This window comes from Trematomus bernacchii, unplaced genomic scaffold (genome assembly GCF_902827165.1).
Source record: "Trematomus bernacchii unplaced genomic scaffold, fTreBer1.1, whole genome shotgun sequence".
NCBI lineage: Eukaryota > Metazoa > Chordata > Actinopteri > Perciformes > Nototheniidae > Trematomus > Trematomus bernacchii.
Window position 1 is genome coordinate 11,847,499 of NW_022988043.1, and position 13,221 is coordinate 11,860,719.

At 40.9% G+C, this 13,221-nt stretch overlaps 1 protein-coding gene across 2 annotated transcripts in view; it reads left to right on the top strand.

Annotated features, from left to right (window-relative positions):
* The first annotated feature begins 296 nt into the window (after nt 1–296).
* Nucleotides 297–13,221, top strand: part of LOC117473204 (transducin-like enhancer protein 4) — a 29,049-nt gene continuing 16,124 nt past the window's right edge. For both annotated transcript variants that reach the window (XM_034118721.1, XM_034118722.1), the window contains exons 1-5: nt 297–802; nt 1,207–1,292; nt 2,612–2,675; nt 2,767–2,811; nt 11,179–11,241. In XM_034118721.1, the coding sequence (XP_033974612.1) occupies nt 758–802; nt 1,207–1,292; nt 2,612–2,675; nt 2,767–2,811; nt 11,179–11,241 (303 nt within the window). In that variant the 5' untranslated portion in view covers nt 297–757. The remainder of the gene's footprint in view (nt 803–1,206; nt 1,293–2,611; nt 2,676–2,766; nt 2,812–11,178; nt 11,242–13,221) is intronic.

Below are 13,221 nucleotides of genomic sequence, written 5' to 3' on the forward strand. Positions count from 1 at the left end.
CATATCGATGATTGGCAGGAGGATGGAGTCCAGTATGCACACTCATATGTTTCTATTGGCTGTCTTTAGTGGTCGCTCCTCCTGCAGACCACACACCATTGGCTCAGGGAGCTTCGCGGAATGGCTGGGAAGTTGTAGTTCTTTAGAGCAGACGCACATCTGTAGTGCTTATTATCGACTGATGTGAATTAAACTACACGTCCCGACGTCACGCTACGGGCTCATATAATTGTTGTGAATATGTAATTGTGCTCGTACGACTGGTTGCTTCTAAATTTGGCTTCGCGGTGGCAGGCTGTACAGTCTGTGAGGTGGTCGCTGCGCCGGTGCTGTGTGAGGATGTCAACATCAACGGAGGCTGAAGGAAATTAACCGATAAATGCGTGACCACGGGACGCCGTGGAGAAGCTTTTTCGCGAACAAGCAAGGTCACGATATGTCAAAAGTCGACGCTTAGTAGAAAATCGTTGTGAGTTTAGAGAGACATAATTAAGCTTTGCGCGCGTGCAGTAACGCGCTGGAGATTCTTGGAGAACACCGAGACAACTGCTGCTTCGATTTTCACACTGAATGGACTTTTAAAATACTGTCTTAAAGCATGGCAGCCAGCCAAATGTCCCAGGATGTTTCCTTTCTTTACGGAACCTGCACCTAACCCGCTAACCGGCCAGTGACTGACCTTTTACGCACAGTGAAAGATCCCTGCTCCCACAATTTGTTTTTTTGTTTATGCAGACGAACTTTGCAAAACATTTGAATGATTCGAGATCTGAGCAAGATGTACCCCCCGGCACGGCATCCGGTAAGTAAAGGAGCAGCATCAGCCAAGGCATTATGTCAAAACAGCGCAGATTAACAGCCGCGCGCCTGATGCGTAATCAGTTTAGATCAAGTTTCCGTGCCACTGCGCGCTTGCCCGGACAATTGCGCTCATTGTCAAACTGCTGCAGCTGTGTGTGTCTGTGAGTGTGCGTGGGTTTACGTGTAAAGAGACTGAGTGAAACCAAAAGGCCATCCGTATCACAGAGGAGCCTTTTGTTATCCAGTTTTGCCTGTGTGTGTGTAAATGTGTGTGTGTTTGTGTGTGTGTGTATGTGAGTATGTGAGTGTGTGTGTGTGTCGTCACACTGAACTAAGTTGGCTCAGTTCTTCCTCTCTCTCCCCCCCTCCATATGCCATTTGGTTTGGGTCGAGGTCCCCCACCAGCCGGGACAGCCGTTAAAGTTCACCGTCACCGAGTCCTGCGACCGGATCAAGGAGGAGTTCCACTTCCTGCAAGCCCAGTATCACAGGTGAGAGTTTGGATGGAACTTGTCATTGAAAAATATGCTCATCCTCCAAAAGTCAGGAAAAATACACATGAAGCATTCCAACTTTGTATTGAGCTCAATATGTTGTTATGGCTCCATGCAACTATTGGTGGATGAAATAGTGTAATGAGCATGGTCACTTCTGTGATGTCAACCTCCTTTGTACCAGGCATGTATGAATCACAGTGTGACCAAAAGGTTTTGGGAAATGCATGACGCAACGACATGAATTACAAGACAGAAAACTGAATATGATTGAGGAATAAACCATTCTAGTTTGAGGTAAATAACCATTTGGGGATCCCATGAAAGGATTGTCTTCCAACCCTCAATCCAACATGGGGGCACATTTGACATTTGCTCCATCTATTACTGGAGAGTAACCATGGTACAGCCCATCAACCTCTGTATGCACGTCTTGCTCTGCGAACGCAAGTGGTGTGAAATACTTTTTTACCCAACATGATGAAGTGTGAAATACATTGCTTGGAAGCAGAGCCATAAGCTTGATACCAATGCATAATAATCGCCCACTTCTGGCCTCTTTGTAATTATTGCCCAATCACCTGGTGAGATGAACCAGCGCTGACCAATGCTTGAGCTGAATGAGCTGAACCAAGAATAGTGCTGGCTCCATGCGTTAAACTGTGATCAAACTGCAAATGCATGAAATCCAAATAGCAGAGAGACACTTTGGTAATAAAACAAAGAAAGAGTTGGTCATATGTACAAGCTGAATAGCAATCGTAATTTTTCTTTTGAGTACTCTCCTTTTATGGAAGTCAGGATTTACACGGTTAAAAGCTTGCTGTCGTAATTTGTTGAGGCTTTCCAGTAAAAGACAACGTTTGGAAGAGTTAGGCTTTTGTGTAACCACACTTGTAAAAAGGATCCTCATTATATGTCTGCTTTTTGTTGATGGTGCAGTTTGGGCATCCCCTCACACTGTAAAGAATATATGATGAGGTTTGTGTGGTCGTTTATTGATCCATTAATTACTGCACTGCACCTGCTGAGTAAGTGTCTGTGTCTGCAGGGGAAACTGGTGGCATCCAAGCAACTTATTTTTCTTTCTTTGTTGCACTCATATTTTTAAATACACTTTAAAATGTTGTAGTCACTTCCAGGCTCAGTTTTATGCAGATTATTTGTCTGGATTGAATTTTTTTGTTTCATGTGAGAAAACATGGAAGGTAATGTATCTTGTAGACTATCCTCATTTGAATTAATAAATAATTGTAGGTGTTTTTCTGTAATCTTTCACTTTTAAACACTAACACAATGTTTCGTTCTGCCTACAGTCTGAAAATGGAGTGTGAAAAACTGGCCAGTGATAAAACTGAGATGCAGAGACACTATGTCATGGTGAGTCCCATTGACCATGTGTGTGTTTTTATGTGTATGTGTGTGTTTTACACGTTTGTTTGACCCAACATTGATCTTTGTTTTTCTTTAGTACTATGAAATGTCGTATGGACTCAACATCGAGATGCACAAACAGGTAGGAAAAGTGTCTTACTCTTATGTTAAAGCAAGTGAAACTTTAGTAGGCGTCAGAGGAATGTAGCTTTTTTTTTTAAATGGGAAGGAGATCATGTATTTATCACCGCCACTGGTACGAAGTCATCACAGCAAAGAAAAGCCCATATTGCAGTCACATGATGAAAGTTTTCAATATTTAAATATCTCATGTTGTCCCGCCATCTTTTTTGATGCCCCATCCAGACATAAATATATAATAGTTCTAATATTATTCTTCAACATTTTTTTGGTGATAGTAATATTCAAGTGGTAGGTCTGAGGTGTGTCACATTAGAAATATGTGAAAATATCGATCTGTTGATTTTTGAAAATCCCCAAACGTTGTTTAACACTTACCTTAACAGTTAAGGAAATAAAACATTTGGCATATTACATGTTAACATTACATTACATCAAAGCGACTTACATACATTCAGTTCTGTGGGCAATAGTGCATTTATATAATGCTTGTGTTTTAGAAAATATAATATCTTGGCTGCCTAAATCAAGAAGCACATTCAGAGTTTGAGACTTGGTTAAAAGAGGGGTATCTTACTGATGCCATATTTTTATTATTTATTAGAGATGGTTAGACGAGTCTTTGAAGATTCTGGAAATACCTCCAGCGCAGCGGTCAGTTTGATCAAACAACCTTCTGGTTTTTTTTCAAAGATCCCCGGGTAATTATTTTGAGGAAGTCAGGATGCTTAGCTTGAATGTAATGGTGACAACAAGAAGCCCAAACTGGGGCTAGTGCGCTTTGTGAGGTTGAATAGCAATTCAACGTGTGGATAATGATGTCGTCAGTTTCATTTAATGAGAAAATGGGCTGAAAAATGTCTCGAATGAGCGAGGATTTGGCCTTTAACGAGCCTTTACATTACTGCTGCCTTTTTTAAACGTGGAAGGTCATTAGCATAAATGTCTGTGTTAACCACACATGAGTTGCCAGGCTAAATGGGCCACAGCTAACCAGCTACACGTTCATTTGCAGAGAAATGGTGTGTGTCGTGTGTGTGTGTTTGTGAGCATGAGAGGAAGTGATAAATGCTTGCTCTTTGTTTAGCTGTGTGTATGATATTCTGTTGCTGTGTGTGTGTTTTTGGGTGGGGGTGTGTGGCGAGGTATCTGTTTAACAGCCTGTACGTATACTGTACATGTTTGCTTAGTATGTGTGTTTGTGTATATTTGTCTGTATGCACAATGTAGTTGTTTATTTAGTTGTGTGTTCAGTATTTGTGTGCTTTGTGTGTGTGTGCATGTGCTCATATATTGTAGACCTTTAATTGTATGTGTGTTGGTCTTTGTGTTTCTGTGTGTGGATTTACACACACATGCAGCACTTTACTGGCACACTAATCAGACTTGTCTGATGAAACAGGGGGTGTCTACTATAAATCCCGCTGTCTGCTGCTGTCAGGGTGTGTGTGTGTGTGTGTGTGTGTGTGTGTGTGTGTGTGTGTGTGTGTGTGTGTGTGTGTGTGTGTGTGTGTGTGTGTGTGCGTGTGTGTGTGTGTGTGTGTGTGTGTGTGTGTGTGTGTGTGTGTGTGTGTGTGTGTGTGTGTGTGTGTGTGGTTGGCGTCCGTACACCTGTGTGTTTATTTGGGGGAAGGGAGAATAAATAAATAGAGATAAAATGTGGCCTGTGGCTTTGTGTGGTGGCCAATGATTTCTGTCAGGAACCAGTTTTGGAAGGTGAATCCCTGATTTCTGCCAGCAGTCTGTCTGTGTGTGTCTGTAGTGTGTGTGCGTGTGTGTGTGTGTGTCTGTTGTGTGTATGTGTGCGTGTGTGCTTGTGTCTGTGTGTGTGTGTGTGTGGGTGGGTGTGTGTGTGTGTGTTTGTGTGTGTGGGACTCTTCGTAGAAAAGGATTTAGCTGTGCAGGCTGTGTTTGTGTGAACCGGTACACGAGTGTGCATGGGCGTTAATTGTGTATCCACTGACTCGGATATGATGGTACGACGTGTGTGGCTCGTTGAGTGGATTCCGAATGAGGGGGTGGGGGTGGGGGGGTGGGGATTGTGGTGGTGGAGATATTGACGGGGAAGGGGGGGGGGGGGTGTTGTCGAGCCTCAGTCCCATTAAGGCAGCCGACCTCCGCTACCAAGTGAATTGCTAATATTGCTTGTTTAGCATTTTCTGAGGGTAATAGGCCCATTGATTTTTGGCTCTGCTCTGTTTTATTTACACAGAGGGGCTTTGGTGCACTCGTTAAAGAGAAATTGACTCATAGGAGGAGAGGACGGACAGGGAGGCAGAGAGGGGGGAGAAGGGGGAGAGGAGGGATAAGGCGGGAGGATCGTACGAGGGATGTAGAGCATGGGACTGAGCTGCCAGAGGACAGCTAATCAATTGCAAATTAGCGAGGCTGAAAGAGAAATAAAGCAAGCGAAGGATTGGGAGAAAAAGGGAAGGAGGAGGGAGGAGAAAGTGGTGAAGGAAGGAAGTAATAAGACGTTTTGATACTGAAGACCGACAGTGTTTTCAACAAGGTCTGACAACTCATTTTACAGCGGCGGATAGGGAGACATTTGTTTCATTTTGAGGATTTTGGTCACGTAATGTCTTACTTCTAGAAAATGCATTTAGAAACAAGATTAAAAGCTCACTGAAACCTCTGAATTACAAAAAATATGATTTAAATAACTTATTTACTGATATTTTACAAATGTAAAGTATTAAAAAACAGATTAAGATTTTACTTTAAATGTAAGTTCTGAATGTACATGAGGGTGAAATTGTGGCGGATTGGAGGAGAATAAGGCGATGCATTGTTGAGGTTGGGCCTACCAGCACATATAAAGCTCACTGATTACCTAAATCTTTGTATCTTGTCCCAAAATAAACCAAAGACAAGTTGCAGTTCTATGGATGTGACGGACAATTGTTGGCTTGGTGTAGTGCCTTTTGTGACTGGTTATATTTATGTAGCTGTTAAAGATATACTGTTTAATATTTACACATACAGTAAAAACTAGACCCATATTATATTTATTGATTTGTGTGCTTACATTATCCTAAATGTTTCCTATAGATTTCAAATCTAGATACATTTGTTATTATAATGAAGGTGCACAAAACCAGCTGCTAGAAGCTGTCATAAAATGTACTTTAAAAAAAAAACATTGGTCTTTTTAACTATATTTTAATCAGATGAATAATTTGTATTCATTGGACGTCTGGATTTTAAGATATCAGATGATCAAGTTGAGCTAACTTTATCGGTTAGCTCCAGCTTCTCTGCCCTGTGTCCGCCTGGAAAATAATGATTCTTCGACCTATAGACATGCAATTTGGACATTTGGCAACACATCGATATAAATTCACTTTTTACAAGTAATTTAAATCCAGAAATAAACCACTGGCATATTTATTTGTGTTTTTATTTATGTTGGCTAATTATATCAAGACTCAATGTTTTATTTTTTACAGTCAATTAAGACTCCACGACTGACCCTCATGGTAGGGGGAAGAGAGGGTTTATTTTAAACCTTAATAAGGTTCATAAATACTGCATAATCTTCATTAAGCACTCATTCTGAAGCTTACATTGTCTGTATAGCTGTCTGCATAGCATCCTTTGTTTTTTCCTCTCCGTTCTTACCTACCTATGAAGTGGTGTCTTTCACACACACACTCACAGACAGTCACAAAGGAGTTCAGCCTTTATATGGTGGGGTCCATTAGGGTGTATTAGCTGGTGGTGAAAAGTGGTGCTGATGGTGTGCTTACAAAGCTCCACAGGGGAGATGGACATTTGATCTTCTATCTGACCCAGTCTGACTCAAGGCTCCTGGCTGATCTAATTTCTTTGTTGTTAGGAGTTAAAGGGAGAGTATTTGAGCTGTTGTTTCCTTTAGTTTGGGCAACATGTTTGGTGATCAGTTGTTATTGCTGGGATCTTATGCTGTCATCACAAAGAGAGTACCGTAGTCCAAGAAGCTAAAAGATAGCAAGTAGGTGCTCTCAGGTAAACAATGAAAGCATATTCAGTGGCGAGCTCTGTAGTAGCCCTATTTTTCTCTCCTCAAAAGGCAGATCACACCATTTATTGCATGTCGTTGATCTGATCACAAGGGGCGAACCACAAAATAAGAAGCTTGATGTTGTACAGTTGCTCACTGACTTTTCTCTTTTTTTAACCGAAGGAGCATTTTCTCCAGCAACTCACACAGAGGGTCGCAGAAATTCAGCGCACATGATCTGGCCTTTGAGGTTACCAGGCTTTATGTGACCACACAGTCCTTTAATCTAGCAATAAGCTCCATGAATCAAACAGAGTTTGAGTCCTAACCTTAGAGGACTCTCTGGCACGTCGTTTCTTGTTATTTATTCACTGTGGAGACGGTGACAGGTACAGGTCGAAGTCGAGGTATGCTCGCTGAAGGAAAGAAATCTCTAGGTTTAAACAAACCAGGACTACTTTTTTTTCTCTCCTTGGTCTCTGTAGTGTGAACAGACATGTTGGCTGAACAGGCTGACATCTCCTGCACTCTGTCCGACATTCACGATTGTCTGCCATTGATGTAAAATGTCACCTGAAATTGGTTGTGTTGCCTCGTAGAAAAGCATCTCCATTTCCTTTTCTGCTCCAGTGCTTTTGTGTCTTTGTCTGTGCCAAAACCTCAGGGTCAATTCTTCAAAACGAATCGATTGGAGGTTCAGCGTATAGTTGTTAATGGAGATCCGTATCTTTACATTACAGCTTTAGAGTCGTTGTTTTTACACAGTGTGTGTATCTGACAGTCTTTCAAAAGTATGTTGTGGTTTGAAGTAATTCATTTGTGCAACTGATGATTTTTGTAATATAAAGTAACTTTTTAACATCTGTTTTGATTGATCAAATGATGACTTGTTCCTTAACAAAAGTAAAGAATCATAAAAGAAATAGAAAATATCCACATTTTATATGTTGAAGCTTGTGATTAAATCATACCGTTACAATAATAATTAATCTAGCATTGAATTTCCCGTTGATTGTTTCAGCTCAAATTTAAATTACTACAAAATCCATGCAATTGTATTGTATGATGTGCTGTTATAATAACTTTGTAGATAATTACCAGATACAAATGTCTTTAAACAGAGAGCAGGAAGTTTGCATTACTTTATGTCAAAGTTAAGTAATGTTTGGTGTAGTACAGTTTAAATACACAATGTAAAATGTCAATACTACATCAAGGCAATAACCAAATGAAATGAAACCCCCTTCCTCCTCACTTCCTGTCAGCTTTATCATAGGGGTATACATTCCTCCCAAATACTTATGCTACAGAGCCATCTTTGGGAGTATGATATGTGACGTTGCAGCGAAGTGTCCAAGCAGATATGGCAACATCTCCCCCAACCGATCCTCACCTCTGTAGCTGTCTACCATCCGTTCACTGTGTCCTTCAACAGTCAGAGAGGAAGCAGTGTTTTTTTTCATTCACTTGTTAGGGTGCAAATACAGAGCATGGCCTTATTTTCCCTCAACACATCACACTGGATACCCCTGAGCAAGGCACTAAACCCCAACCAACTAATAAACAGTGAAGTTTCCCAGAGACTAATATGTACCGGCCAGCTCCCCGGTGTGTATGAATGTGAAGCAGAACCAAGCTGAAAAAGGGCATGTGTGCACAGCAAGTCTTCACAGGATAAACTTTAGATATAAAATGAAAATGTCAGTGTTTTAGGTTGTGTGTGGCAGAGTGAGTTGCTGTGTTAATCACAGGTAAATTGGACTCCCTGGAGTTACCAAACTGCCTGACAAATGGTTCCCTAAGTCTACTGATAGCTGGTGCTCAGACATCCTGTGGTCATGTGTCTTACAATATATATTTTTGACATGTATTGCCTCTTAAGTGTTTTCTGCCAATCACTCAGTTATAAAAGCACAACAGCAGAACCAACGGAATTCCTGAGATGTTTAAGAGTATTTTCTGACCAGTATTTGTCCGTAAGTGAATCATCAACATTGAATGAACTAACTCAGTGGAATCTCTTCAGTAAGTTACCACTCAAATCTGTGGAAATGACTGCAAATGTACGCAGAGTGGAAAAGGATCAGCATGAAGCTGTGTTATTGCCCTCATGTTTGTTTTTACCGTCTGTCTGCTGTCTGGTTATGGTGAACATCGGTGCACTTCTTCTAGCTACTCATCTATTCTGAAGAATACTCTTAAATGGCAAAACCTTTGCAGAGCTGCTGCTGCTTCTTTGCCAGAGCACACATCTTATACCTGAATAAAAATCAGTACAAGTCAACTTTCAGCCCTGGACTGCTGATCTCTAACACTAGATGTGCTTAAGTATTAATCCTAATATGTAAGAATAAACTGTATTTAAACTGTACTGTAAAAGTGCAGGTGGAGTGATTCAATCATTTAGGTTTGTTAAGCATTTAGTTTAAAGACCGGTCCTCTTGACTTGCATTTTCAAAGGATCTATCTGGAAGCTATAGATAGTGTACAGTTTGTGCTTTGTTTCCTGTTTCTGACCTTCTCTCCTGTCTTGGATTTTTCTTGTACGCTCTTCAATACTGTTGCCAACATGTAAGCCTGTTCATGTCCTTGGCCTTCAGGAAATTATCCTTGGTCCTAGCTTGCCTTAGGAGTATTTTCTGCATTTGAGTCCTTCCTCTATTTCTTGCTGGTGTTCACCGAATGTGACACAGGGTCTTGTAACTTGTGCTTTTCGTGGTTTTAGTAGCAACCGTCATCTATAATTCCATTCCCCCGATTGTAGCGATCAACATACGAAAAGGGTTAGCGACACACGGGACAATGGGTGGAATTATTGCATTTTTTCAAACCCCCTTTTTCTGCCACTGCGTCAATTAAACTCTGAAATTGGCAGTCAAATCAAGCTCGTAAGATACAATAGTCGCCTATTTGGGGGTCACCCCTAGAACAAACTGCTGTAGGCTCTGGAAGTCATAATATTGAAAAGAAATCAGTATGACAGGAGTGACCGAGAGTTCTCCAACCATTGTGCTTGCAGGTTACGTGACCTCTTGAGGATATACTGTAAATTATAGTTTTAGTCTTACAAAAAAAAGAAATGGTGTTTATCCTTGTGTTCCATTTAGTGTGTGGTTGAGTGCAAGTCTGTGTCTCCTTTTGTGTTTGTGTTTGGATTAGAGTTGCACTACTAGCACTCCCTTTGGGACAGTGGATCAGGCAATTTCCTGTAAAAAAAATACCTACCTGATGTGGAGTGAGAGAGAGTGCTGTATAATCTTTAAAAGCCAACCCTTGGGTTTAGTAAAACATCTGATGAATACAGAGAAGGCTGTGGAGGTGTGCACCTGCCAGTGTGCACATGGTTGTGTTTTTGTGTAGCATCCTGGTGCAGTGAGGTGTGTGCGTCTGTCTGAAGGGTTTGTATCCATGTGTGTCTGGAGGTTTGCTTTCATGGCCTCCGGGGGCTTCTGTTACTACTGATACCAGAGCAAAGTTCACCTCTGTCAAGGTTATACACATGAAAGAAGCCCTTGACAGGATACTACTGCATTGGACTTGGGGACATAATCACATTTCAGTAGATTGGTCTTAATTTAGCTGCTTAAAACAAATCAACAAAAAAGGTCATAAAGAGTTACTAACTCCCTCGTTGGATGACATGTAACAACCTTCTTTTTTGGTCAGTCTGAATAATTTCCCTTCATTCAGACTTCTTGGCAGAACATCTGCTTTACTTTTAACATTGAATAATAAAGTTTCAGAGAGCACTTTCTGTGACGCTTGTTTTTTTTCTGTTTTGGTGACATTGGTGCTAAGTGCTCATTACCGTGCTGCCTGTGCACTGCACTTTCCAGAGATCATCTTTGAAACACACAGTGTGGGTGGTACTTTGATGTCTTTTATCTTGCATTTTTCTGCAGATGAAGTTTGAGTTTCTGGTGGTTTTGCTCTTTTCATGGCCTTTGCTACGCAGACTTCCAATCACAGTTCATGTGCTTATTAAATGCTTAATTTAAAAGAGCCCCTGTGGAGTTTTTGTAAACAAACTAAAGTTATGTTTACATTCGGTGCTACTCATTACAACCAATTGTGTGTATCCTCGAGGTAAAACAAATGTATGGAGTGTATTTCCTTCCTCATTTAGTCTCTGTAGGCCTCAGTTCCTGTGAGACTAAAGATCTTCCTTGGAAAAAACCCGCCAGACCTGATGTTTCTAACACCCCACGTAAAAGCTTTCAACAACTGAGAATTCATCAAATTGTTTCACATGAGCTGGCTATCATGTAAAGAAAACCAATGTGAGCTATTACTATAATGTTTAAGTCATGTGAAGAAGACAACGCCTCCTTGTCTGAATTTGAAAATGATTGTGTTGTGTGTGCCCACCTCTCTGTCTTGCAGGCGGAGATCGTCAAGCGGCTGAACGCAATCTGCGCCCAAGTCATCCCCTTCCTCTCTCAAGAGGTAAGCCTTAAAACATGCCTGTCGCTGTGAGTTAAGACAGAGGTGGGTGAGAGAGAAAGCTGAGAGGAAGGAAGACAGATAGGAGCCGTAGAAGGAAGAGAAGTTTGTGGTGGATTGTGGGGCAAGACATTTCACACACACACACACACACACACACACACACACACACACACACACACACACACACACACACACACACACACACACACACACACACACACACACACACACACACACACACACACACACATACACACACACACACACACACACACACACACACAGATTATCCTGGGCTAATCCTCCCTACTCGGGATAGGCTGATATGCTCTGAATTTATTAAATGTCTCCCACTAACATATGCAGGAGCCAGCGGCTTAGAGTGTGTGCGAGAAAAATCCTTTGTGTTTAAGCTTATTTGGTTTAGTGTGTGTGTCCACCTGCATGCACATAAAGTACACTGTGTGCTTGTACAGAAGTGGGAGTCAGAGGTGTTTTTAATACAGTATGTTTATTATGGAATATTTTGGTGTGTGTAACTGGTAAATCCTCCCTCTAAAGGACTGTGTGTGTGTGTGTGTGTGTGTGTGTGTGTGTGTGTGTGTGTGTGTGTGTGTGTGTGGTGTGTGTGTGTGTGTGTGTGTGTGTGTGTGTGTGTGTGTGTGTGTGTGTGGTGTGTGGTGTGTGTGTGTGTTTTGAGGTGTGGGAACAGCAGGAAGGAGTGAGTGTGGACTCCAAAGCTCTCCTCCAGATTAGCCATGGATTAGGAGGGTTTAGGGTGGATTAGGAATAATGGCATTAGACTGCGGTGCTGCTACACAGCCCTGAGGCCCGCAGAGAGGGGGGGGGGGGCAGGGAGAGGAAACAGCTTTATGCTGCTTTTGTTTTGATGCACAGCCCTGTTTACGTGTGCATATGTTTATTATGACAATCATATTAAGATTGGGCAGAAAATCACAATGATTGTGTGTGTCTGGAAGAGCCTTGTGTATTTTATTTTGGTCATTTTTTTATATTTTTCCCTGTTTGGAGTTTTTCTTGTTGTTGTCACAAATACGATGACGTACTTAGTCAACCTAGTGTATCATTGCTCAGAAGTATTTGCTATTTTTTGTATTTGCTATTTTAAGTATTTGCTATTTTTTGGAATCATCCCTATAATTCTATATTCATAATTGTTCATATTGATGCAAATTGAGTCTTAACCAAGAGTATTTGAACTTATCAAGCAACTCACGTTAGAACTGAATCCTGGGTCATAGTCTAGTCTTGTTTCTTGATTTAAATCATGATTTCGCTAAATGTAGATCACATCTTTTCTCGTTATTATAGGTTTATCTTTTTCTTTAAAAATAAAATTATTTGTCGGGTTTTATCTCAGCAAGTAATGGGATTTAATAAAGTAAGGTTTTAGTATCAGTATCATAAATCAGTCCGTTAGTGGACATTTTTATTGATTATATTTTTTAACAAACCAAACCTTTAATCCGACATTATTTAGCTGAACTGATCTAATGATTTTGGTAATGTGTGACAGTTACTAGCAATTCATCAAATAAAATAAATATCTTACCTTGTGTACATTTCTAAAGGTTTTCATACTGATACTTTTCGTATTCACTTATAAGTGTTTCCTTAGTTGCAACAGTGTGCCAGTCAGGGAAACTCAGTCAGTAATCCAACCAGAAAAAGAGACAGTGTTTCCATCAATTATCGTGTCACTTTATGGCAAATACATTCTAATGGCAAAGGTGATCAAATGAAAAGCATCTGATTGGGTTGAAATATCAAAGTAAAAAAGTGTCAATCCAAGGTCTATTATGTTTATGAGAAGTTGGTAACAATGCTTTAGAAGCTATTGGCCAATATTCACCTTTCATGTGTGTGAGTCACTTTTAGACTCTGCAGAGGTGTAGCTGAACTTGATGGTCAGGTTCATTTCCACACTGGATAAGCTCTTTCGTCTCTGCCCTACTTTGA